General features: G+C 39.5%; 2 protein-coding genes across 3 annotated transcripts in view; both read left to right on the top strand.

Moving 5' to 3' along the window:
• Positions 1-15,215, top strand: part of LOC138719097 (ras-related protein Rab-10-like) — a 28,582-nt gene extending 13,367 nt beyond the window's left edge. The window contains exons 4-6 of one of the 2 annotated variants that reach the window (XM_069854037.1): positions 1,535-1,624; positions 5,449-5,550; positions 14,845-15,215. In XM_069854037.1, the coding sequence (XP_069710138.1) occupies positions 1,535-1,624; positions 5,449-5,550; positions 14,845-14,919 (267 nt within the window). In that variant the 3' untranslated portion in view covers positions 14,920-15,215. The remainder of the gene's footprint in view (positions 1-1,534; positions 1,625-5,448; positions 5,551-14,844) is intronic. The other variant, XM_069854038.1, reaches the window with a different exon arrangement.
• A 4,290-nt stretch (positions 15,216-19,505) lies between these two features.
• The window catches only part of GAREM1 (GRB2 associated regulator of MAPK1 subtype 1), a 99,815-nt gene continuing 94,279 nt past the window's right edge, over positions 19,506-25,041 (top strand). Inside the window, exon 1 of the mRNA XM_069854029.1 lies at positions 19,506-19,668. Within this exon, the coding sequence (XP_069710130.1) occupies positions 19,548-19,668 (121 nt within the window). The 5' untranslated portion in view covers positions 19,506-19,547. The remainder of the gene's footprint in view (positions 19,669-25,041) is intronic.

Here is a 25,041-nt window from a genome sequence, read left to right as displayed (position 1 = left end):
TCTTCTTCCAAAGAAAAAGTTGATTGTGAGATGAGATTAAATTGTCTGTTTACCCTATTTTACAGACTGATATATGTGATTTTATGTAGGAGAGTGATTGACCTTAATGAGTAAAGCTCCAATGCATTCTGAAGTGGCCAACATTTTGGTCTATTAATCCAGGTTAGATTGATTCATTATTTTAGGCCTGTACTTTGTACTGTTATGTTGAGCTTGCTTCATTTTAATCCAACATTATCTTGAACATCAGCAGTGGGTATGAAATGAGATTAGCTGACTCTAAAATGAGAGTGGATTAAAAGAAATTAAATATTGTTCCTTAATAATAAATTGTGTCTACTGCTGTACTCCTGAAATGAGGCAACTTAGTTGTAGAAGTGCAAATAGACTAAAAATAATGATTCCCTCATCCTTTAATGAATAGAGCTTTTTCTTTGCATTTCTCTGAAGGGAGGGATGTGTGTCCGTCTGCATGTGTGTGGGCTCTGGGGAAGAGGATTGTGCCTGATTTTGTTTTATGGCAAAGTTACAAAAATTAACACTTTGACAGAGATAAAGGATTTCAAGATTGTAGAGAGATCCGCAGCCTGAGACCAGGCTTTATGAGTCATCAGGGGAGCTGTGTACTTTTGGAATATAAGCCATAGGATCAGGCCACATTAGCTTTAGTTTCTAGATAGAAACCTTCAGCTTCCTCCATTTAAGCAACAAAGTGATTTTAAATATGGTTTTCATGACTAATGTCAGCTTTCAAATTCCACATGCTGTTGCAGAATGGTTCCCTTTCCTTGTCATTATTCCAGTCATGTATAGTTACAATGGCTTATCTTAAAATAACACTGATGTAAAGCACCCAGTACATTTCACAGTTATCATGAATGTAACTGGATTAGTGGAACGAAGGATGGAGACAAGGTCAAAAAGCTAGATTTTTCTTCCTTTTGAAATCAATGAGGTTTTTAAATGTTACTTCATTAAAAATCTATTGCCTTCTTCCAAGTGTCTTGGTATAATCAAACTTTTATGTTGAGTTTGAATGCTTCAAATGTAATTTTACTGTCTGTCTGCCAAAGTGAAGTACAGAGAGGTGCCCTTTCAGGTGCAGCAAATTCCTTCCTTTTTACTTGTGAAAGCTGGTTGTAGACCTGGCTCATATGCTAATCCATGAACCCATTACTTTAGGGAGGTCAGTGTCTGTGAATTCAGGGCATTTCCAGTCACTTTAAAGCCTCAAGATGGAGAATTCATCAGAAGATGGTGCCCATGCACCATATACTTTATACCTTATGAAAGGGATTGAAAATTATGCCCAGCACTTGTAAGTGGCTTTTTTCTGCTCTTTACAATCTTGCTGTTTTCCTCCAAATCACAGTAACTGATGGAAAGTATTTCCACAAATGAAAAGGTCAGGACAGAATTTAGCTTTTACTTCCAAGGAAATGAACTATTGAAAGTTAATGTGAGCTGAAAGTGAACAGCTTTTGTTGTTTTTGTTTTTCCTACGTGGCACTTATTAATGCTGGTTCTCTTTTAGAAAGCAGGTGATGAAGTGGACATAATACTGTTGGGCAACAAGTGTGATAAGGAGTCAGAACGTGTAGTTCCAAAACAGAAAGGAGAAAAGGTATCACTGGTACATTTTTGGGTTCTCCTGAGTATCTTAATATGTGACTGTTGAGCTGTTACACTAAAAATGATAAAAAGCTCCTGAATTCCAAAAATTCTATTAGGAATTGCTCCAGAAGAATGGTTGTGGAGTTTTGGAGTGTTTGGGTTCTTTTAACATATGAGCAGAAATACATTTAAGTTAACTCCTTGCTGATCTCTTTAGAATACCGATTTTTATTTTAAAGGTTAAAAAAGCACTCTAAAAGTTTTCAGTGTTATGCTAGAAATCTTATATTTTGTATTAAAAACTAAAAATATTTTAGAGTCTGCATTTTCACAGTACTGTTTTAATATGTAATACTAAAACGTAATGCGTAATATATTCTGCATAGCACATATATTCTGGTAGCACCCATCAATGTTTTTTTGCTACAGCCTAACTATAAGGAAATGTTCTGGCAGTCTGTGCACAGTAATCTGTATTGTCTATGAATAGCTCTAAATAACAGTGGACAGATACATTTAGGGAACATCCAGCTCCCCTAGATCTAACTGTTTATGTGTTGTACAGCTAAGACTACAGTATTATTTATACTTGCTGACCACATGTAGGTGAAGAACTGGTGTGAAGTGGGGAGTGCTGTTTTAAAGACAATAGCAAATTACTCCACTGAGAACCAGTGAGGAAATTCAGGAGCCGTGCTATGGCAGAATAAATTGTAATGATGACTAAATGTCGCAGGAGAGTGTGTCCTAAATACCAGTAATTTTTGCAACTGCAGACTGTGTGTATCTGTTTTCTGGAACTTGGAATGAGCCCTCCTATTATGCTTTTGGTCATAGTGAATCAGGCAGGATGTCTTGTGTTTGAAGAAAAGAACACTGATCATTTCTTGCCAATTATATAATCTCAGATTAGGGAACTTTAAAAAACAGCATCACTTTTTTTACAGCATTACAAATATAAACTTTTGAAAGTAAATCATTCGTATGCAAGACACTCTTAATGTTCATGTGCTTACTCTGTCTATGTACAAGGAACAAGGTTGCTGAAAAATACATGTATACTCTCAAAGAATGCAGTCTGAAATCTGGACTCACTGGATGTATGTGCACAAGAGGGCAGTAGTAGGGTTTTGCATATGATATTAAACATGACATTTTCTGACTTCTGTGTACTTAACCATGCAATCACATTTTTTTCTTAATGTAGTATTTTTTTTCAGAAAAAAATCATTACCTCCTCACCAATGACTCTGCTTTCTAGATTTCTTCTGTGTTTTGAGGCAATGCAGCACTTCAGTTATACTATTTCTTCTTTTAACGTGATTTACAAACACTGAAGAATCTGACTGAACCAGCTGGAGAAAGATTCCATTAGCAGAGCAAGCTAATAGTTCTCCTCTCCCTCCAAAGAAGACTGTAGCCTTTTTAAGAAGGGAAAATAGTTCGATACTGACTCTGCCACATAATAATTCATACGCACGTATTTCATGTTGCCCTATGAGTATGAGGTGTAAGAATTGCTCTGTTCAGAGTCTTTAAGTCAGAGAAGGCCCCTAGATTCCCTTGGAATCCTATAATCTATGTTGGCATTTCTATAGCAACCTGTCATAACTAGGTGGGCATCATATGGCACTTTATAGACTAATTCAGTGCTGAGGAATTATATTTTTTGTTTTATTTTGTAATTACATAGTTTTGATCCCGCAGAAAATTGTATATCTAATTTTAACACTATGAAGTATATTTTTGCATCAGTAGCTCTTTCTTTCACTTTGACAAATAGTTGAATTCACCCTTCTTGGGCTCCTCCCCCCCCAAAAAAAAAACCAAAAACCAGAAACTTAGTGCTGGTAAGGCCACATGGAAATTGTGTCCAGCTTTGGCTCTCCCATTACAAGAAGGGTGTTGAGAAACTACAGATGGTCCAGCAGGCAGCTACAGAGATGATTGGGATCTAGTACCAGTAATCCATGAGGGGAACTGAGGGAGCAGGGTAAAGAGGAGTCTAAGGAGCAGTTATTGGTCTGCAGCAATTGAAGTATGATTAGAGGAATGACAGAAATAGTATTTTCTCAGTAGAGGCAGACAAAAAGCAAGGGGCAGCAGCCACAAGTCATGACTTGGGAGGTTCAGGTTGGAGATGTGAACCAGTTGCACTAGTAGGGTGATGTAGCTATGGAAGAGGGACCCATAAAGGTTATGGAGTCAACATCACTAGCGGATTTCAAGATTCAGGAAGGCAAAGCCATGGCTGACCTCATATCATATGAGCAACAGTCCCATTTCAAGAGGGGGGTATTTTTCCAAACGATGTCTGTGATTCCATGATTAAAATTGTTTGTGTTCACTAGAGTTTGTACATAGATAGCCTCCAGATATCTCCTACATGACACAAGAAAGAAAAAAGGAATATTTAATAGTTGATTCTGTTTATTTGTAAGCTGCAAACCAGTCTTCTCCACTTTATTAGCCCAGTATTTTTCATTGCCTATATTTTTCTTTATGAACCACTATGCGTCATTGTTTTGCATTGAAACTTGCCAATAGCTAAATTATTTTAACTTTCCGTAACAAGTTGCTGCAGTACTAAAAACAGCTTATAGCAGTCAGCTGGAGTTTTACAATCCCTTATGAAACAGTCTGTCTTTAAGAAACAGTCCAGATTCTAAATCTTTATTTTCAAAATTACATTTTCTTATAGCATTTTTTGAAAATAAGCTGTTTTGTTTAGTTTATTTTATACTTTTAATATAATCTTTATTATATTTTGACTAAAACTTTGAAGTCTAGTTCTCCATGCCTGATTTTGGAATTTTTGTAAAGCTTTGATTTGTTACTTCTAGGTCTTACTGAAAGCAAACACAACTGCCAACATTAGACTTTTTATCCTGATGGAGTATCTTCCAAATAAATCATTAAGTGGTCAGTAATTATAGGATTTTGTATACTTTATAAGCAGTAGGATATTTTCTTTGCCTGGGATCATCTTCTCCAGATGTGTATTGAGAAAAGATCCATTGCAAAAGGAATAAATAGACTCTCCCACTATCTTTTTCTGGCAGATATTATTCCTATCTTGTCCCCCATCCCAGGGGAGGCAACAATCCAATTGTTTTTCTCCATTTATTTAACGGCACATATTAGAAAACGTTTAGGACTTTAAAAAGCTATGAATTTTGTTGGGTTTTTTTTCCCCACATGCTAACATATATCTAAGCTATCTGTAAGAGAGGTACACTGGAAATGAGAGAACAGGACTAAACTGGATAAAATCAACGAATGTAAAATCTATGCTGCTCTTTTCTTCTAAGTGTTTTCTTTCTTCTTCTATTACCATAATATATGTTTACATACATATCTGTCCTTTGCTTGTCTATTATCTCTGTGCTTCTCTCTGGTAAAAAGTAGCATGTCTTTTTTTATATTTCATTATGCCTCTTTTTCTGCAGGTTTTTTCACATTTTTATCTATACTTTTCTTCAGTTACTCCATTAGTTTCCTCTAAATAATTGCCTAGGACACAGTTTGTTTTCCAAATAAGTCAAAACATTGACAAAAGACCCACTAGAGTTTATTATTCTTATTTACAAGTAAAGGCAAGTAAAATAAGCCGTTTTGAAAATGCAAAAAATTAATAAGAATGTTTTAAGAGCTACCTGAAATTTATAAACTGAGGATGAATACAGAATACATTACTGAGCTGACATTTACTTAATCGGTGTTTATACAACATCTTAGAAGCTGTCAGAGCACCTCCATATCTCTTGCTATTAGTATTATGAAGTGCCTTTGCCCTAAAGACTGTTCATCCCATTGCTCGTATTTGTTTTTCAGCTTGCTTGGGAACATGGAATACCCTTTTTTGAAACCAGCGCTAAGGATAATGTGAACATTGAGGATGCATTCTCAGTCTTGACTAAGGAGATACTGGAAAAGGTGAGCTCCTTTTCTGAATAGAAAGAAAATGGGAGATTTTTCTTGACAGACTGATAAACAGCAAAGCACAGGCACTGCTGGTTTTGCTTTATGGACTAAATAATTTGGGAACATATTGTAGCCGTAGACATACAGAGGTGGACATACAGAGAAGGAACATGGAGGAGAAGAATTGTGGGAGAAGAGAACAAGAAAAGTGGGGAGCAGGTAAAATACAGTTCAGAGAGGAGGTGAAAATTCAGGAAAACTGCATCTGTGGCTTTCCTTCCCATGCTTTTCCTCAAGGAACAGGTTAACAGGTCTAGAGTAGTTCTACTTCTGTGCCAGGAAGATTCCTTATTCCTATGGGTTTCTGCAGAATATACATGCACTGTGAAGGTATTGCATGGGGATGGAATGAGCGGACCTTTTCTGTTCAGGAATCTGATGTTTTAACCGAAGTTCATAGCTGTTTGTATGATTTACACTAGTGCTTTTTAAGTTATTAGAACCTAAAGATTTGAGTTAATTAGTGGTAGAACCAATACCGTAGCTGTCAGAGTCACTATCTTTAACTACCTCAAGTGTGTTGGCTTAAATGCCCTTGCTCTTCAGAGTTGCAATACTTAAGTAGGACTGGATTATTGTTAATTAGCTCTGAAAATGTTTTGCGTTGCAATTTATTTTTAGACAGTAGAATATTATTTTAGACATTAATGGATGTTCTTCATGCAATGCATTATCATTGCCATTCATCACCAATATTAGTTATACAAAACTAACCTTCCATTCTGAATACTCTTGAAATCATAATAAAGACAAATGAGCAAAATTACTGACAAAATCACAAGTTGCAGTGTTTTGATTAAGTAGCCATAGGGGATGGTCAGAATAATAGCTCAGGGTTGGACTGCTTCTAAATCAAGGTCTTGTTTTATTATACAATAGTACCTTGGTTATTTGGGAGAAGAAAATAAAAAAAAAAAAGAAAAACAGCTTTGATTCCTTTAGCAGTGAAATGAAAATGAAGCTCAGCAACTCAACAGTCAAATATCATTTAGAACGGGAGGATAATAGCAGGTCCTTGAACAGCTGGCAAAAAGTCTCAGATAAGATAAGTCTGATTTTTTTGTAAGTGGAAGCAACATTGTCTACTGTAAATGGAGAATTATTTGTTAGTATGAAGCATGAAAACTACAAAACAATATCTATAATCATAACTGGTGCAAAGACAAATATGTGTGAAGTGAGCATTTTTTGCACAGTGTGTTTGGGTAAGACCCAAGAGTTCTCTGCAGCGTGCAGAAATGTTGCTTGGCTATTTCTCAAATTAAGATTGCCTGCGTTTATTTTACTTTAAGTAGAACTTTAGTATTCCTGCTCATCTTCATTAAAATTCATGGGTTTTGTTGTGTACATGCAAACAAATTCAGACTATGTTGAAAATGGAACCCACTCCAAGGCTTTAACTAGAACTGCTTGAGAATACAGTTGGACACTCAGCGTGCATGTATGTGTGTTTGGAAAATAACGCCATGAGGATTCGTCAAGTTTGTCTGTAGTAACATTTCACCTTATCTAGAAATATTTGCAATCCCTAATGGGGCATCACATACCATTAGTTTGGTGCATAATTCACCATTTTTAGTGAAAAGTATTTGTTGATTTAAACAAGGACTACTTTAGCCCAATTGCTTTCGCCACTGGCCTGATGAGAAAGAGTTCATAGTAAAAAAAATAAACCTACCATACAGTTTCATGGTGGTTTTCAGGTTCGATAAAATAATTTACTTGTTCATAAAGCTGTGAAATCTGAATGTAGTACTTGAATTTTAACTTCCTCTAACTGATGAAATTTTGGAGAAGGGAAAATGCAGTAGGAAGTGTGACTAGTAGCTGTGAAAAATGACATGATAGATGCCAGTCTGAGATCACTTCAGTCGTATATCCATTCTGTAGTGATAAAATACGTACTTACTGATTGTAAAAATGAGATACAGCTTTGCACAGTGTTTTGGCCCAAGACACCTGTGTCTGAGATAGCAGGATATCGGGCCTCCCTTATTTCTGCAATAGGACCGCCCGCCCCAGGCTGATGAGATGCTTCAGTGGAAGCACATCATTGCTTTGCCAGTCCTACAGAGGAAACTAATTTTAAGGAATTCCCTAGAAAAGTCTATTACAGGAAGTCTCTTGGGAAATATGAGCAGGTCATTCAGAAGTAAGATGGATAGGCAGGGCAGGGTGGCAAGCAGTAGACCATTTTCATATGCATTGCAGTAGACTGTATTAATCTGAGATTTTTTTATATACATGCTTGTTTGCCATCTACTGTGGGCATTTATTAGCTAAATCTACAAAAAACTCTCCCGTAGATGGGTAAGATCAATATCCAGAGTTTCAGAGCTCACACAGAAGTAATAAGCTTGATTCTCTTGAAATTTAGAACAAGTTGTGGTTCGGTGGAGGGTTGGGAAAAAACCCACGTTAAAATGTGTCAGATATTAAAAAGAAAGGCAAGTTTATATTGTCATTATCTTGTGATGCATTTTCCCATCTCTTCTTTTGTGATTTTACTTCTAATGGGCTTAAGAGAAGGAGAAGATTTCTGTATACCAGTGATTCAGATAACTAAAGTGCTGCTTAACCTTTCAGATGTTTATTTTCTCTGCCATTCTATGCTGGGTTTCAGTCTTACAGCTCTAAGTTACATAGATAGTCTCATTAAAACAATCAGATATCATTGGACTCCTTACATTGGTAACAGGTAAAGAGTCAGGACATATTTCTGAGAAACCAATCGATTACTCTATTAATTTATTTGATTGTATTTCAAAAGGCTGCAGTGGAAATGAATGTTAATGACGCAGCTTATTCCAGACGTTTGCTTAGACATGTTGACAAATAACAACAGTATTTTGTTTATTCACAATACTTCTAAACCTGTTCATTAGTAGATGACAGCTGTTCCTTAACAAGGCTTCTGGTTGCCAGTGAACTATTTGTACTTTTGAGTCGGTCCTCTCAAAACAACCAAAACTGAAAATACCACTGAGTATACAGTCAGTATTTGCACTTTGGTGTTGTTTGGTTTCATGGCTGATGAGCAATACCCTTCTCAATCAGCTTTTTAAAAAAATATTATAAGCCTTTGTATTTCTGTCATTGTGGGCAAGGTGGCTGGTATTCTTCTAAACTAGGAGCAGAAGGAAAGAAACTATATTCCACAAAATGAAAAAAAGAAATCAAATTTTTGCCCTTTTCTCAAGACTACTATAAAATTAACCAAAACTTTTGTTCTGCCTGCCTCCCAAGAGTGATTGACTACTAAGATTGTTTTAGTATATTAAATATCCATATATCTGCTGAGCAAATAACAATCAAAATCCATTTAAGAATTTCCCCTGTGCTGTTGAGAGAAACATTTACTGTTTAACGACTGGATATCATTTGAAATAAACATTCAAAAGTAGCAGGCCTCAATTCTGTCCTTCCTTGATCTCTTTACCTTCCTCGCCTGTGCCAACAAGGTTTTTGATACTACATTGTGTCCCCAGTTACTTTCCTCCTAAAGTACCTTTGGAACTTGCTAGCTGATTTTACATACATTTCATAGGTCAAACTAAAATATAATTAAGCTCCCAATGAGTTCCTTAAAAATAAGGTGCTAGGTGAAGGAGAGGCAGAGTACTCTGTAGAAGGAAAGTCTCAAGCATTAGTTCACACAGTATTACACAGAGATGCCTTAAACAGAGTAAAAAATGCTACAACCAGCACTCCAGGTAGAGCTTGCATTGTGGATATCCAATTTAGTTCACTGCAAGACACAAATACATGGGAAATCAGATTGTATTATTGCCAAGGTTCGGGGAATTGTGTCTCCAGCAGTGCACATTCAGTGTTTCTTTATTATCCTTAGTCACACATGGAGCCCCAGGCTTTATTTGCCCTTTATTTATCTTCTGACCACAGAATGTAAATTTCTTCATGAGGTTATTCATAATGCTCGTAATGCTGTATTTTAGATCTGGTTTAGATTTTTATCTCCATGACCTTCTTAGTAACGTTAGGTCATATATTCAGCATTGCACACATGGGAACCAAGGTACAGGCATTATAGCAAAGAGGAAAAATGGTACCAACTCACTTAGTGCTAGTGCAGTGTATGGCATAATTTTACTTCACTATCTTGTTTCATTTAAAAAAAAATCTGTTCTGAACATTGAGTGAGCCAGATATTCTTCTGGAAACAGCAGCATATAATTAGGCCATGTAAATCAAAATTTAATTGTACCATTTGAGTTTAGGGGATGAGATTTGTCTTAGAATGCTGTCTTAGCCAACTAAAATTTATGTGACTAGTCTGGTGTGGTTGTCTGGAATAATCCCTCTTCAATGAAAAGAGATACATCTTTTTAGGATAAAATTGTGTTCTGCAGATGCCTTTCTCTGTCCATTGTAGAGGACTACATATCTTGGCCTATATGGTTTTGTGTGGTTAAAGATAAATAAATAAAAGTTCCAGGTGATCAAAGAAGCGTTACACACTTTGTCTGGCATTTGTGGCTTCTGGAAGATTTTGACTTTGAGTCCAGGTTGCTCTCTTGAATAAGTTTTTTGAGATGCAACTATATTAATCCTTATGTAGATGATCTGAAGGGTTGAAGAACCTTAGAACAGCAGGACATCTGTCTTCTCAAGTTTGTGAAATAACTAATTGCAATACAACATTGTTATAGTCTACGTGGTATTAACAGAAGAGGGAGATAGAGACCCACACTTGCCAGTGGGTTAGATGTTTTAGACATTGTGGAATAGCAGGCTTTTGGGAGTGAGGACTTCACCCTCATTTCTCAAGGAAGGTGTTTTGCAGCAGTTGAATCCTGCTGTGCCTGACCCCATATCCTCTGCTGCTCCTGTCTCTGTCCCTCTTGTGATCACTTTCCCTGCTAATAGATCCCTAGATCTTGCTTGATACTGTTTGTGCCCTGTCTCTCCCATTCCTGTAGTGAGAGGACTGTTGTATTTTGAACAAGTAGTTTGAATTACAGAGTGCGGGGAAAGATCACATCAAGAAAATAGCAGGACTGATCTTAATAACTGAGCTCTGTCTTCTGGCAGTTCAGGCACAGAAGTCATATGAAATTGGTTGCATGAAATTCTCTGCCATGCTTTGCCGGTCTTTGTCAACTATCACTATTAAATATAAACAGAATTATTGAGGTCATTAAGTATGATCATTTTGTCATTAGTGATAATAAAAATCCCTTGAACTCCAAGAAGTTATAAATAATAGTCACTTCAATTACAGTGCCTTCTGCTTGTTTCTCTAAAGCTCAAGGGTCTCCCACAGGCATTCTAGGTCTGCCTTTCTTGAGGGCGTTAAAAATTACACTGTAAAATTCTTCTAAACCCATATTGAACCTCACCTCCAAAATAACTAAACCAGTATCAAAATATCAAGATGTGGCACCAGAGTAGGTGAATCCAGCTTGATATGACACTGCTAATCTGGGCAGTTTTCCAGCACAGAACAGACAGCTGATCATAGCTAAGATTTATAAATTTACTCCATTAGAAGCCATTCAGAGACCTTCCCTTATTTTTTTATAATATTCCCCCTTCTATCCTACCTTAGCTTTCTTTCCATGATTAAAAAAATAATAATAAAATAAAAATGGTCAAAAAACATTTAGGACCTCGGCCATCTCATCATAATTCCTGTCTAGAAGTTACCATCACACCAGTGATAACAAGCTCTTCTTGGAGCTGGGGAGGAGACAGCTGGTTGTGGAGAGCAGTTCATCCTGGCCAGTTTTCTTCACTGATTCAGCAGAGTTTAAAACCATATTAAACAGATGCCTGCCTGTTGGGTGAGACATGTCTGCTGCATTATTTAACAGGAAAAACTAGTATTTGAGAGCAGGGGGTTTCAACGTCTTACTAAAATCACTGCAGGGTAGAGCTGCATCTGTGTCTGTGGTGGTATTTTCAAACCCCCACTCTACAATAGATGCTGAAGTGGAAATCTGAGCTTCTTGGTACTATTTTGGTTCTTCTCACCTTTTCATAGCTTTCTGCTGTTTGTTGGCTGGCTCATCAAGAAGTGAGTTCCAACAGGCTGAGCTGAAACGTGAGCTGGAAGTGTTAGTGTTCTGGGAGCCCTGAAGAAGGAATGCTGCCTGCCTTGTTCTTGAAGGTGGGAGAGATTTGCATACCTCCCTGCTGAAATTTCAGGAGGAGAGGGTGCCCCACCTATTCCAGGGCTCACTGAAATTGAGTGCCATGTGGGATTATCTGATCATTGCTTCAGCGCTTTATGCAGGACTTGTTGTATCTCTTCAGGTTATGAATGCGCGCTTATAAAATGTGTGTATGGAGCTTTTGTTTAAATGAATCCCAGACCCTTATTTGCTTGATGAAGATCCTTTATGGAATAGTCTTACCAAACTGAAGTGATTTTCAAAGTTCTCAACTTTTAAGTGGCTTTTAAAACAAACTATTACCATTTCTTTATTTGTGGAGGGGTGGTTCTTGTCTTTATGTTCTGGCTGCTTTGTTGATGAACTACTATCAGATATTGGTTTTACAGACTATATGAACCATTTCATTGTCAGATGTGTTTGACTGCCTTCATTACTTATAGTACTGAGGTCTTGATAAGAATACGGGAACAGCTTGCTTGCCACAGAAGGTACTATTAAGTAGTAAGATATTTGCAAACAAACATCTTCAGTGTTCAAGGAACATGCAACTTTCTCCTCTTTAACTGAAAGCATGAAGTTAGCTATAACCTCAAACAGTTTCAAATTACCTGTTTCCTCTACAGTTAACTAAGTGGAACTTGAATTCTGAAATTGTTCAATCAGGGAAATATTAGAGCTCTTTTGCTGCTTAAACTGAATTTATTTCTTCTGAAGAAAAAGCAGGGAGGAAACAAAATCTACTTATTTTATGTCCACAGTCATCAATGCTCAATTTTATTTCTTATACTAAATAGAGTGATTTTAATTTTTTTATTGTACCATTAACTTCCAGAGCTCCCCGTCAATCTTGTCTCTAAAATGAAGTGATGCCTTGTTGCTTGAGATGACAAGGTTATGGTTGTGTACTTTTGATTCTGCCTTGCTCCCACTTTTGAAAAGGTCTTTGTAATTTATGTTTACTCACTACACTTGAAGATTATAAAATACTGTCTCCACCTAACACAAATCATAATGGCTAATGCCTTGCACAACTGTGTAAAAAAAATTAAAACAAATCGGAAGTTATAAAGCTGCATGTTGGAATTTGTGCAAACTCCCAGAGATAATAAAAATGTTACACCTGTTTGTACTTGTTACTCCCAACAAAAAAAAAACCCAAGTAAAAGTGCACATGCTGTATTTCTTCATACATTATTTATATTACTAATATGCATGATTTATATACTATATTACTAATATACGAATAATTACTAATAAGAAGTAATTCCTAAAATCAGTAATTCTCAGTCTTCCAGTAACCTAGAGTCAGAACACTAAGTGTTAATAATTTTATTGATGAAAGCTTTGGCATCCATCCTGAGGTTTAGACACTGTGATACTTTTCCTGCTCTCTGTTCCTGCCTCTCTCCATCACTTCTGGTCTCTTCCCAGGTGTTTCATCTCCTCCAGCAGTGTGCACTGAGGAAGCCTCCCTCGGTCCCTGCTGCCCCAGGGAGGAATGGGCTCAGCCACTGTCTTTGTGGGGATGGCCCTGGCACAGGGCAGCCAGCACGGTGGAAGGACTAAAAGTGTGGCTAGAGAAGGAAAAAGGAAACAAATGTCACATGTCTTCTCCAGAATTGTAGGTAGTGTTAAATATTCTTAGTCAAAGAGGCATAAGGCTCATTGTAACATGGGGAACCTTTTATTTTCCCCTCGTTTTGATTCAGGTGAGTAATTTTAGGTGAACCTTTCTGGATGTAGTCAACATTCAACTACTCTGTGACATTTTATGTGTAAGTTCTCAATTCTGAATCATTTTAATACATGATACCTTCCCGCCCCCTTTTTTTTTATCCTGTGCTTTGAATGTCATGAATTATAGCTACATAGCTGTTCTCTCTGTTGTCAGAAATGATTGTTTATTGCTTTTGTGTTTGGGTTGAGAGAGGAATGTAGTGAATCCAATGGCTGTACTTACTTCTCAGTGTATCATTACATACTTGGTAAACCTGCCAAGAAACAGGGAAGAAAATGGCAAGTCGAGAAGTTACTTTTTCTTTTTTTTTTTTTCCCTAGGCATGGGACAGTGTTGTCTGTGTCCTTGTGCCTGAGTTCAGGGTTCAGTATTCATAGTTTTAGAATACAAGATTGCAACATATACTGGTACTGTATTGCACAACTGGGTTTGATTGTTTCTCTGGTCAGTGCTAATTATCTAGTGGAGTTCACTGCTGAAAGGAAGAGTCCTAGTTTTTTGGATTTTTTTAAAATCTGCTTTTGCAACAAAAGTTTTTCATGGATGGAGAGTTATTTTGACAGTTTTGATAAAGACTGAGTTGTTTCTGTTTGGGGGGTATTCTTCGTTATTAAATAAAGGCAAGTAAATGGAGAATTTTACTGAATTTCACAAAACAAGTTAACATCCTTTATAATAATTAGTAGCCTGTGTCTTTTTTTTTTTAATGGGTACTGATATTCTGTATTTTCCTATTCCTTTCAACTGGATTTTTGCACCCCATGCTCAATACTTCAAAGATCAGTGTTCTTAACTGTGAATTAGTGAAAATTGGTGTAGTCAGCAGAGACCTCATTGCTCTCTATAACTACCTGAAAGGAGGTTGTAGAGAGGTGGGTGATGGCCTCATCTCCCAAGTGACAGGGGACAGGACAAGAGGGAATGGCCTCAAGCTCCATCAGAGGATATTTAGGCTGGACATTAGGAAAATATTCTTCACAGAAAGGGTCATTGGGCACTGGAACAGGCTGCCCAGGGAGGTGGTTGAGTCACCTTCCCTGGAGGTGTTTAAGGCACAGGTGGACGAGGTGCTAAGGGGCATGGTTTAGTGTTTGATAGGAACGGTTGGACTCCATGATCCGGTGGGTCTCTTCCAACCTGATTATTCTATGATTCTATGATTCTATGATCTAGAACAGCTCATGTGAGTAAAGTTTTACAGGATCAGTTCATAGGGCTTGTAGTTTCTCCTGAAAGACGCTTTCTATCATCTGTCACCTTCAGAGTTAGGACAGATGTTTGAAGTAGCATATTAAAAATGTGAAAATTCAAGCTTTTCAACTGTTTTTTGTAGTTATCTTAATTAATTCTTTGCTTTTGTTTATTTTACAGAAATCCTGTGTGTTATACGACTTTGATGTTGTAGCTCTAAATGAAAGTAAGAAGAGAACCTGCTGCGCGTTCTGAAATTGTTTCTTATTCCATTTTCTCTTGAGAAAATATTAACTACTGCAAAGGAACATAAAAGATTTTAAAAGTGGGCCTGTAATCCCAAACACAGTATTTAGGCATCCTTTGTATTACACGAACATTGTTGCCAAATATTTTTATATGCTTATATTATATTTTCTTATTTTTAATGTGGAGTTAATTATCTGACTTTGAAATTACTAGATGCATCACAGGTTGACTGCATCTGCATACGAATGTTAGAAGAAACGAAATCTAAGTGCACTAATTATATTAAAAAAACCTTACCTTTACTTTTTCTTTTCTGTGTTATTTTTACCAGATTTGTAATGTAATCAACATTGACATCATCACATAGGCAACCCTCTGATCTATGAGTTCACTTATACTATTCCCCAGATAACATCTCTTTTGTATACCTGATATTTACTGCATCTCCTAAGATAATTTTCAGGGAATTTTTGGCTTTGTTTCTTTTATATCCATTTCAGAAACATATCCATTACATGAATAGCCTTGAACAGAGATGCTGCAGAAGTGAGGGCTAAGAGAAAAGAATAGGCCATGTACAAGATCAGTATTTTGGTGAACTACCTTTAGAAGGCAGAAAACATGGAACAACAGAATGCTGTCACAAGTAATTATCTTCCTAATATAAACTTTTATCATTCTATAAAATAATTCACGCAAGTATTAGCAGCATACCTGCATTTTCAAATGTTCCTTTTGTCACAATATTAAGAGGGTATGCCATGCTTGTTTGATTTTGTGAGATAATTATGCTATTTTCTTAAAGTGTAAATACTTCAGGTATCCGATTCTGCTTATTTAGATTTGTTTTATATTGATTATGTAATACTTTTAATTTCAGTGGAGGATATCAGATTTTATTTAAATTTAAATAATGACAGTATCAGAAAGCCATTTTATCTTGCTTTAATCAAAAGCCAAGAGAACACAAATCAAATCCACAGAACATGCACAAAGCAAACAGAAGTTGGGAAATGTGAAGACCTGTGATTACATTGGCCTTTCTTTTTTTTTTTTTTTTTTTTTGCCTAGGAGATGTGGTTCTTCCTGATTAATAAATTTAATTATCACAGTTTGTGAATAATAATACTGCTGTACAGAATTGTGTTGTGACCTGTCCCTGCACATCCAGAAACTCCACTGGCTTATTGTTCTGGAATGCCACTACCCTCCTGAAGTATGGCTGCTTCTTTTTAGAGGGCTGTTTGCAGATTGCCATAATTTCAAGTTATTATCAAATTTCGTATTGAGAGAGTGAGCTCAACTGGAAAATGCTTTCTGAAACACATGGGACTTAATGTGCCTGAATATGCTGCCAGGTCACAGGGCCATTTAGTGTGCTTGCAGAAGGAATGCAAAAGGATGGGAAAGGCTATGTATTTACAGCCATTCCTGACTGCTCATCATGGCTAGTTGCTTAAGCTAGTGTTTAGAGTGAAGTCAGAAAATGAGTGAAAGATAATCCCTGCTTGAGTTACAACCATAGCAGAGGAGGAGATTTTGGGAGGCTGTCTATGGTCTTATCTCAGCCTCAGATCAGCTGTCCCTGCTGTACTTACTGCAGGACGATGTTTAGAGACCTGCAGAGATGATTTTGCACGCTCTCTGAGTGGCATACAGGTCTTCCTTAACTGGTTTGGCAAGCCCAAAGTCTTCTAATACCTAATCTAATTGGTACATGCTGCAAACAGGTTCTCCCTTTCCTCTTGATGTAGGTGAACACCTCTTCCTGTCCTCTCTTTTCTCTTTAGGCTGGAGAACGTCTGGCCCTTCTACCTTCCCTTGTAGTTTGGGTTTTCAGAATACTTTGCCTTTTGTCTCTCTCCTCTCAATATTTTTTTGTTGGTTCTCAGATATCCTGAACACTGAGCGGACTTTTCCAGTTTAAATAACAATGGCTGGATAGATTGAAATAATTTTTTTGTTATTTACGATACTTGTATTTATGCATTCCAGCATCAGCATAATGCAAGACAGCCTAGCACTGCTCATGATCCGTAAACTCTTATCTGAAGAACTATGTTTTCATCCTGATACGTACTAGTGTGGTTGGTTATTCCTTTGTATGTGCAGAACCTTCTGGTTTTCCTTACTTGGTGGCATGTTGGTTTCTCCAGTCTGCCAAGATACTTCTGAATGGTAATTCTGTGCTCCGGCACAGTTGGAGCCTCTTCCTGTAGGCAGGGTCCCCAAATCTGACTAAGTGTACTCAGGTCATCAAAGATGTTGATGAAAGTACTGAATAGTTCTGGGTCCAAGACAGATCTCAGTGAAATCCTGTTCAATGTATCCTTTCAGCTTGGGAGTACTAAGTATTTCCAAATAATTTTGCACTCCTCTTATGTGCTTGTCTAGAAGATACTTTTTTCTCATATAAGAGCACATTATGTGAAACCCTATGATCCTCACTCATTCTACCCTATCTACGAAACCTGATAGAAGGAGAGTAGATTGATCTGGTATTATCATTATTATTGTTGACAAACTCATGCTGTTACTTCTCGGATTTTTTACTTTCTAGATTCTTGCAAGTGGTTGGATTGCCTGTTGAAATGTTTTTTTAGTTTGTTTTTTGGAGTAGAAATTCAGCTAACCAGTTGGTAGAGCTCTTTCCTCCCACCCTTTGAGAGAGATGCAATCCTTTTCAAGTTTTATGAAACCTCGCTCATTCTCTATTGATTCCTGGAGACAATCAGTGGCAGCTCTAACACTGCTTGAACACTAACAGAGTTCTGTCAGGTCCAGTCTATCCAAAATACTAAAGTACTTTCCAGTCTATTTCTTCATTATTCTAGCCCACACTCTTAGACTTTTGTCAGTGGTGCTAGTCGTGAAACCACATCTGCCTTCTTACCATAGTTCTTTCTGAAACTGGCTCCAGGAGTTTCGCACAAATTTCCACAGATGGATTTTTTAGAATACATGAAAGTTAAGTAAGGGATTTGCCTGGAAAAAGGAGGATACCTCTTCGAGTGAAATAGAAGATTAAAGGTGAATGTTCACATCAGACTCTTAGGTCTTTCTTAGAAACACTTGCATGAATAAAGTTTGCTTGGATTTTGCCAGTAAGAAAGTAATACTGTTCTCTTTCAAAACATGAGATGCACAGACATGAATTGTATCTAATGCATTGTTCTCTTTTCCCTTTCCCCCTCACCTCAGAGAAAGCAGGTATTTAGGATCTGATTATGAAATAATCAATGCATCTCCTCTTGTTTCCCATTGGACTTGTAAATATTTTTTATGAAAATCAGGCCTTTCATATAAAAGCAAATCACATGTAGGAAGAAAGAATGCAAATTCATGGGTTTTTTAAAAGAAATAGTGAGTATGGTGGGTTCTTGTCAAACTTGCTGTATGAGGCTCAGACTTTTATTTGGTGAATGCATACTACAGCCTAAAGCATGTTACCAGACTCATACTAAAATCAGTTTGTTGTGATCAGCTCCATTTCAAATGTTAGCATAGATATGAAATTATGATAATCCAGAACGCTTGAAAAAAACCCATTTCATTTGGAAATGAAATGACAGGGGACAGGACAAGAGGGAATGGCCTCAAGCTCCGCCAGGGGAGGTTTAGGCTGGACGTTAGGAAAAAATTCTTCACAGAAAGGGTCACTGGGAACTGGAACAGGCTGCCCAGGGAGGTGGTTGATTCACCTTCCCTGGAGGTGTTTAAGGCACAGGTGGACGAGGTGCTGAGGGGAATGGTTTAGTGTTTGATAGGAATGGTTGGACTCGATCTGGTGGGTCTCTTCCAACCTGGTTATTCTGTGATTCAATGATTCTATGATAGTAGAGATTTCACAGCCCACTGCATGAATGTGTTGTGAAATCACCATGAAAGTCAATTCACAAGGCTGGTGAGGGGGCTAGAGAACAAGCCTTATGAGGAGCAGCTGAGGGAGTTGGGGTGTTCAGCCTGGAGGAGGCTGAAGGGAGACCTCATTGCTCTCTACAACTACCTGGAAGGAGGTTGTGGAGAGGAGGGTGCTGGCCTCTTCTCCCAAGTGACAGGGGACAGGACGAGAGGGAATGGCCTCAAGCTCCGCCAGGGGAGGTTCAGGCTGGACATCAGGAAAAAATTTTTCGCGGAAAGGGTCATTGGGCACTGGAACAGGCTGCCCAGGGAGGTGGTTGGGTAGAGAAGAGCGGGTTTGGTTCGCACTTCAACCCCCTGCAGAAGCACCTGGGAACCCGCGGGCTCCGAGCCCCGCCGGCTGGCGGGGCTCGGAGCCCGCGGGTTCCCAGGTGCTTCTGTAAAAGCATCTCGGGGCAAACGTGTTGGGGGGGGGGGGGAGCCGCCCCCGTGAGGACGGAGGGTGGAGTGAGCGGGATCCCGGCGCTTTCCCTTTGGGCGCGGGGAGGAGCGGCAGCTGCGCAGGCGTTGCTCGCACCCTGTTGATCGCTCGGTGCTGGGATGGCGCTTCCTGGCCCGGCGGCGGCGGCGGGCGGCTCCGGCCGGTGTCGGCGGGGGGAGGCGGCGGCGGCAGGAGAAGCGGCGGCCCCTTCAGCCTAGCGCCGCGCGTCCCGCTGGAGCCAGGCTCCCTCCCTCGCCGCTAAATCCCCCCTCAACCGACCCCCTTAGGAAAGATGGACCCGGGGCCGCCGCTGGGCTGCAGCCTCAAGGATGTGAAGTGGAGCGCGGTGGCCGTGCCCTTGGACCTGCTCGTCAGCACCTACCGCCTCCCGCAGGTCGCCCGGCCGGACGGCGGTGCGTGGGGAGCCGGGGAAGGGACGGGGTGGGGTGGGGGGGACGACACGGGGGCTGCCCAGGGGGACTGGCCGTGCCCTCCTGGCCCCGCTGCGAGAGAGCCGGTGGGTCCTTCCCAACCTGGTGGTTCTGTGATTCCGTCAAGTATCTTGCCGGGGGTGAAGCCGATTTGCTGGGGGACCCCAGGTTGTGATGAAGTGATGCGGCGTCGAGTGATATTAAGTGATGCAGGTGGGCTAGATCCCAAACGTTACCCTTTCCTAAAGAAAAGGCACGGACCTGTGAACAGAGGAGTAACGTGAGAAGCCTTTACGGTCTCCGGATAACTTTTTATCACTCTTCACTTGGGTGCTCACCTGCCGTTTGCAAGCGTGCAGCTTTACTGTTTCTTATTTCCATAAGAAATGAGCCTGGCAGAGCAGCCCTGGCAGTAGGGTTTTACCTTTCCTAGGTACGTGTCTTGGAAAATAATGTGTCAGCGCAGAGAAATATGGGAAATTTTTTTTTGTAAAAGCACAGTCAGCTGCTTTATGATAGTGTGTATGTGTGGTGCGTGTCCAGCTCTCCTGTCTCTGAGGGAATGTGGGAGATGGCTCACAGATCGGGAAAAATGTCCGGACTTTTTAATTCCTTAGTTTATGAAGTCACCTTGTAGTTACACAGGACAGTTCTATTACATAGTGTAAAGTTTTGCATTGGTTTGAAAAGTTAAAATATGAGTACAGGCATCATCCTCTCTGACTCCCCAGAGTGCAAGTCGAGACTGGGATTGGTTTATTACTTAACTGCAGTTCCCATAATCCAGTGATGATTCAAGCTGGGGCTTTTTTGACTTTGTCCCTTGATTATGTAGGACTTTTCCTATCCCTTGGAGTGCTTCCTTAGAGCTGGTGCTGAAGAGCAGGTTAAAGAAGCCTTTTTAACTGCAGCTGTCTTTTTCATACTGTCAAATATATATTGTCCTGTGAGAACGGCAATACTGGTATGCTGAGGAGTTCTTCATGGTAATACCGTCTGTCACTAGAAACAGCTAAGATGGCCTCCAGTCACTGCACTTAAAGCTGTCAATTTATTTGAGGCTTCTGGCAGTGAGTCAAGCTTTAACATGAGATATGTATTGATGACTTACCGATTCCCCTCTCTGTGTGTTATACTTCCCAATCTCCTCGTCTTGCTTCATTGGAAGGAACCTGAAAGAGCTTCGTAGGTAGGGAAAGGGATTTCAGGCAAGTAATTTTTTTTGTCTTGTGTCGGACCTGATAATGGGAGTATTCCATAATTGTTGGGGAGACAAAGATGTTGTGGATTTTCTGCAAAGCCTGTTTTGTCCCATGTGCCACACTTAAAGCCTGTACAAGTGGATGTAAACAGACCTGAGCTCTTTTGCCCACGCCCTGAGGTGACCAGACATGAGGCAGCTGTTGATGGAGATGTCCTGGGAGTAATCGTTCCCCACTAAACCCTGCTAGGAGGCAGGCTCAGGTACAGCACTCTGCTGAGGGCTTTGGGCTGGAGCTGAGTGAGGTCTGGCCAGTTCAGAGTGCAGGCAGAGGCTCTTTGGTCTGCTTTTACTTACTCCTTTGAATGTACCTTTTAACTTCTGGGGCTACAGATGGCAGACAGACAGATCAATATTTTATAAAGAAGACAGACGCCATAGTCTCAGTGGTACGAAGAGAACACTTTTTCTAGTTCCAAAGGAGGTTGTCTTGCAGAAAGAGAAAGCAGCCATGAATTGATGCGTAGCCTTTCAGAGAAGGAAAGTTGGGAATGTGCAGTGTTTGTGGAAATGACTGGGGCACCTGCTGTTCTGGGGTGGTTGCTCTGCACCTCTGTTCTTGTCTTGCAAAGCTGACCAGTGGAGCTCTGTCAGAGAATTTCTTGATGCAGCACTGAAGAAAATAAATGCAAAGTCCAATCCAAATGTGTGTCATACTGTGCTCAGGAAGTTTAAGGTTACCTTTGTTAACAAGTAGCATCTTGTGCTAGTTGGAAGGATACAGTTCTTGTCTCCTCCGCTCCCCTGCAGATACTCACAGACAGGTCAGGATTCTGTTGCACAGAAATGGCCTCGTCTCTTCCTTAGGTGCCAAGTTCCTCTACAGATCAGTGGAAGCTGCACGTGCTTCATGCTGTTGGAAGTCAAACCACCTGTAGATGTCTGTCTTCAGTCACCTTTTGGTTTTGTCGTTGGCTTCTCTGTCTGTAGTAGTGCGTTGTTTCTAGGCTGGTTGTTTCAGTCATTGTGGGGTTTTGTGAAAGCCAGAATTTGTTTCTTCTGGATGTAGAAGAGGATTGGAAATCTGGAGATGTATTTTCTTTGGAAGATGCCAGCCTTACTGTGTTGTTTCTGTATTTCTTAATGGCATTTAACATTCAGCAAATAATGTTATTAGACGATAACCACAGATCATCTCCAGTTTTTCACTATTGCTTCACCTTCAGGCCTTTCAGTTTGAAGGGGCAGAATGGGTGTGATGAATGCAGTTTTATTCTTCGAGTTGGGATGTGCAGCTCTTGGAAGAATGCCCTTAAGTAGTTCAGTTTGATTTCTTGACAAGATGGAAGTTATGAAATATTTATGCATGCTGTATTTGGTCCTCTGCTAAGAAGGGAGGGGTTTTCTTGATGGTATGGGATAAAGGAGGAATGGGAGGAAGTAATCTGTCATTACATCGAGATATAGTTGGAAGCAGTTAGGCAACAGTGCCTACCTTATTCACCTAGAAAGGATAAATCTCTTTTTTTTCAGCTGAAATGTTAAGACTATTACATTGTGTTCTAGGTTACCCTTTTGAATGCTGTCATAAGTCAAGTTTTGTTTGTTTTCATGTGTTTTAATATTTTGCTGGTGAATATTGTTACATTAATTGAACAAATAGACTTCAAATAAAAAAGTCACTCTTGAGACAAATGTTTTTTTCTGTTTTCCCCAAATATGTAATGGCTTAAATATTTCTAGAGGATAACTCCTGTACAAAACTGCTAAAAGGGTTGTAAGCACTGTACCAAAGTAAATGAATGGACTTATCTTGTGCTGTGGAATTCATTGAGTGGGCTGTTTCAGATGAAAAGAAGAGAGACTTGAAGAGCAAGAGAGGAGTGAGCTTTGTGCTTTTTCTTGCCCTTGCCCCACCTCCCTGTCCCCTCTGTCATCCTGACCTGCACTGTCACAGCTGAATCCCACATCAGTGACACTGAGAAGCTTGTGGGTGGGTGCAGTGGGGAAAAGATTTTGCTCTGGGAGCTGGCAACAGAAAGAGATCTTATCGGAGTGTGGTTGCTGCAACAGAGCAAAAGGTGAGCGTCGCTGGTCTCTGAGAAAACATGGATATATGTAAGGCTTGGGTTGTCTGTCTTCAGGAAGAAAAGGCTAACAGTGAAGCTGTGACTGTATCTTGCTGCTGCTGAAATGATACTGTGCATAATTATCTCAAGGCTTTATATTTCTGGGAGTTATTTTTCTAAGGATAGTTTTTGAAGGTAAAAGAGAAATGCTTATCAAGGTTACGATCTGGAAAATATTTCTTTGAATAGAGCTGACATTCAGGCCAAGCTTTTTTTTTTTTGTAAGCTCACTGCTCCCTTTGGGCTCCCAGTGTGTCATTCTTAGCTGAACTCGCTTTCCCCAGCTGCTGTTGCTGTGTTTCCACAAGTAAAGATCAACCTTTGCTAGTAGTTTTCATCCCCAGATTGGATATGAACTAGAAGAGTTCACAGAAATTCACAGTTTCTGCGCAAAGGCTAAAGTTTCTGGGATTAAGAGGGCATGTGGTCCTCTGATTTTATTTATTTTGTTCACGAAGGATAAACATCTTTATACACGCTCTAAAAAAGGATCGAAAAAAGGTGTTGTAGAAACTGATGCTCCTGGGATCAAACATTGAGGCACTTCTCCTCAGCTTACAAGAAATGATTCCCTGCTGTGCATGGTGGGGAAAGCATGCTGAACTTTTCTGGGAGGAAGACTTATGGATCACAGTGAGCCACTGAAGTTCCAAAGGAAATTCTTCTCTGTGCATTTTAAATGCATGTTTGCTTGTAAGGTGAAATGAGATAATTAGCGGCTATGAAGAAAGAAAAAAATATATAAAATAGGTAACAAATACATATTTTTTAAAGTTGATTTCTTTTTTCCTTACCCCTGAGTGAACTCTTATGAGTATCAGTACTGGGTGAATAGTAAGTTCATGCTACTGTCACTCCTGGGGATAGAGAGATTTTGTTTACTACAAGTATTCGGGTTCATTGTGACATCCATCTACCCCGTCACATTCTGGGGAGTCTTGTTCCCTGCTGCACATTACTGTAGGGCTTATTCCAGTTCCAAGTGTCAGAAAACTTAAGCACCCTCACAGCTTATCAAAGAACATCATACTCAATAGAACAGCATGGCCATGTACATAATGAAAATTTCATATTGCGTCACTCCACAAATGCGGGTTGTGTGTGCAGCTGAACAATGCTTTGAAACTACAAAGAAACTTATTCTTTTAAGGTCTGAGTGCTGCTATCTGTGCTTTAATTGTCTTGAGTGACCTCCTTCTTTTGAGAAGCTAGTGCAGGGTGTCTCAGTTGTCCGCTATTTAAAAAATAAAAGGAATCCTTTGGGGGGTAGGGCAAAGCTTTTGAGTAGACCAAGAATGAGATTTCAGATGTGCTCAGACCCTGGGCAGCGGCCATGATCTGATTCCCCACTCTAGGTGTGGTGGTGTGTTGTGTACTGTGGTGGTAGGTGACGTTCCTCATGTGCTGTGCAGACAAACTCTGATTCAAAGGCAAAAATCCTCAAGATACTCAGTATCCACATAGCTCGATTTCTTCCTTACATGCTAAGCAGCTTTGAAACTATTAACTGCTTACACTATGTGTTCTCCTATTAGAGTATAATCTCTGAAGCATCTCCCTCTTGTGTCCTTTCCTCCTTTACCTTGTGGTCTGCTGTTTCCATCCAGACAATTGAATGAAGAGACAATTGACAGATTGCCACTAACTGCCACTTCTGGGGTTTTGTTTTGGTTGCCTTTTTTTCTTTTTTCCTGCTGGCAGAGATGTGTTCCAGAAACATTTTAGTCAAAAGCTTTTAATTCATTTAAAATCTGAAGCTACCGAATGGTGTCTGTGGAGATAATAGTGCCCTCCTGGAGATGGAGACCAGTAACTTGGCAACACCTGTTCCCAGGAGTAGCACAGGCTTCCAGTGAGGCAGATAGAGTTCAGCAACATACTTGGTTTACACCTAAAAATCCATTATTTTTTCAGCCGCTTTCATATTTGGAAATTATTTGATATACAACATATGTACTGTGTGTTCTTTAACCAGTAAGCCATTTGCACTATGCTGGAGCCTTGGTAGTGGTAGAGCTGCGAAAT

This window comes from Phaenicophaeus curvirostris, chromosome 3 (genome assembly GCF_032191515.1).
Source record: "Phaenicophaeus curvirostris isolate KB17595 chromosome 3, BPBGC_Pcur_1.0, whole genome shotgun sequence".
NCBI classification, from domain to species: Eukaryota; Metazoa; Chordata; class Aves; order Cuculiformes; family Cuculidae; genus Phaenicophaeus; species Phaenicophaeus curvirostris.
The sequence above is the reverse complement of the archived record's forward strand: the minus strand, read 5'-3'. Positions and strand labels throughout refer to the sequence as shown.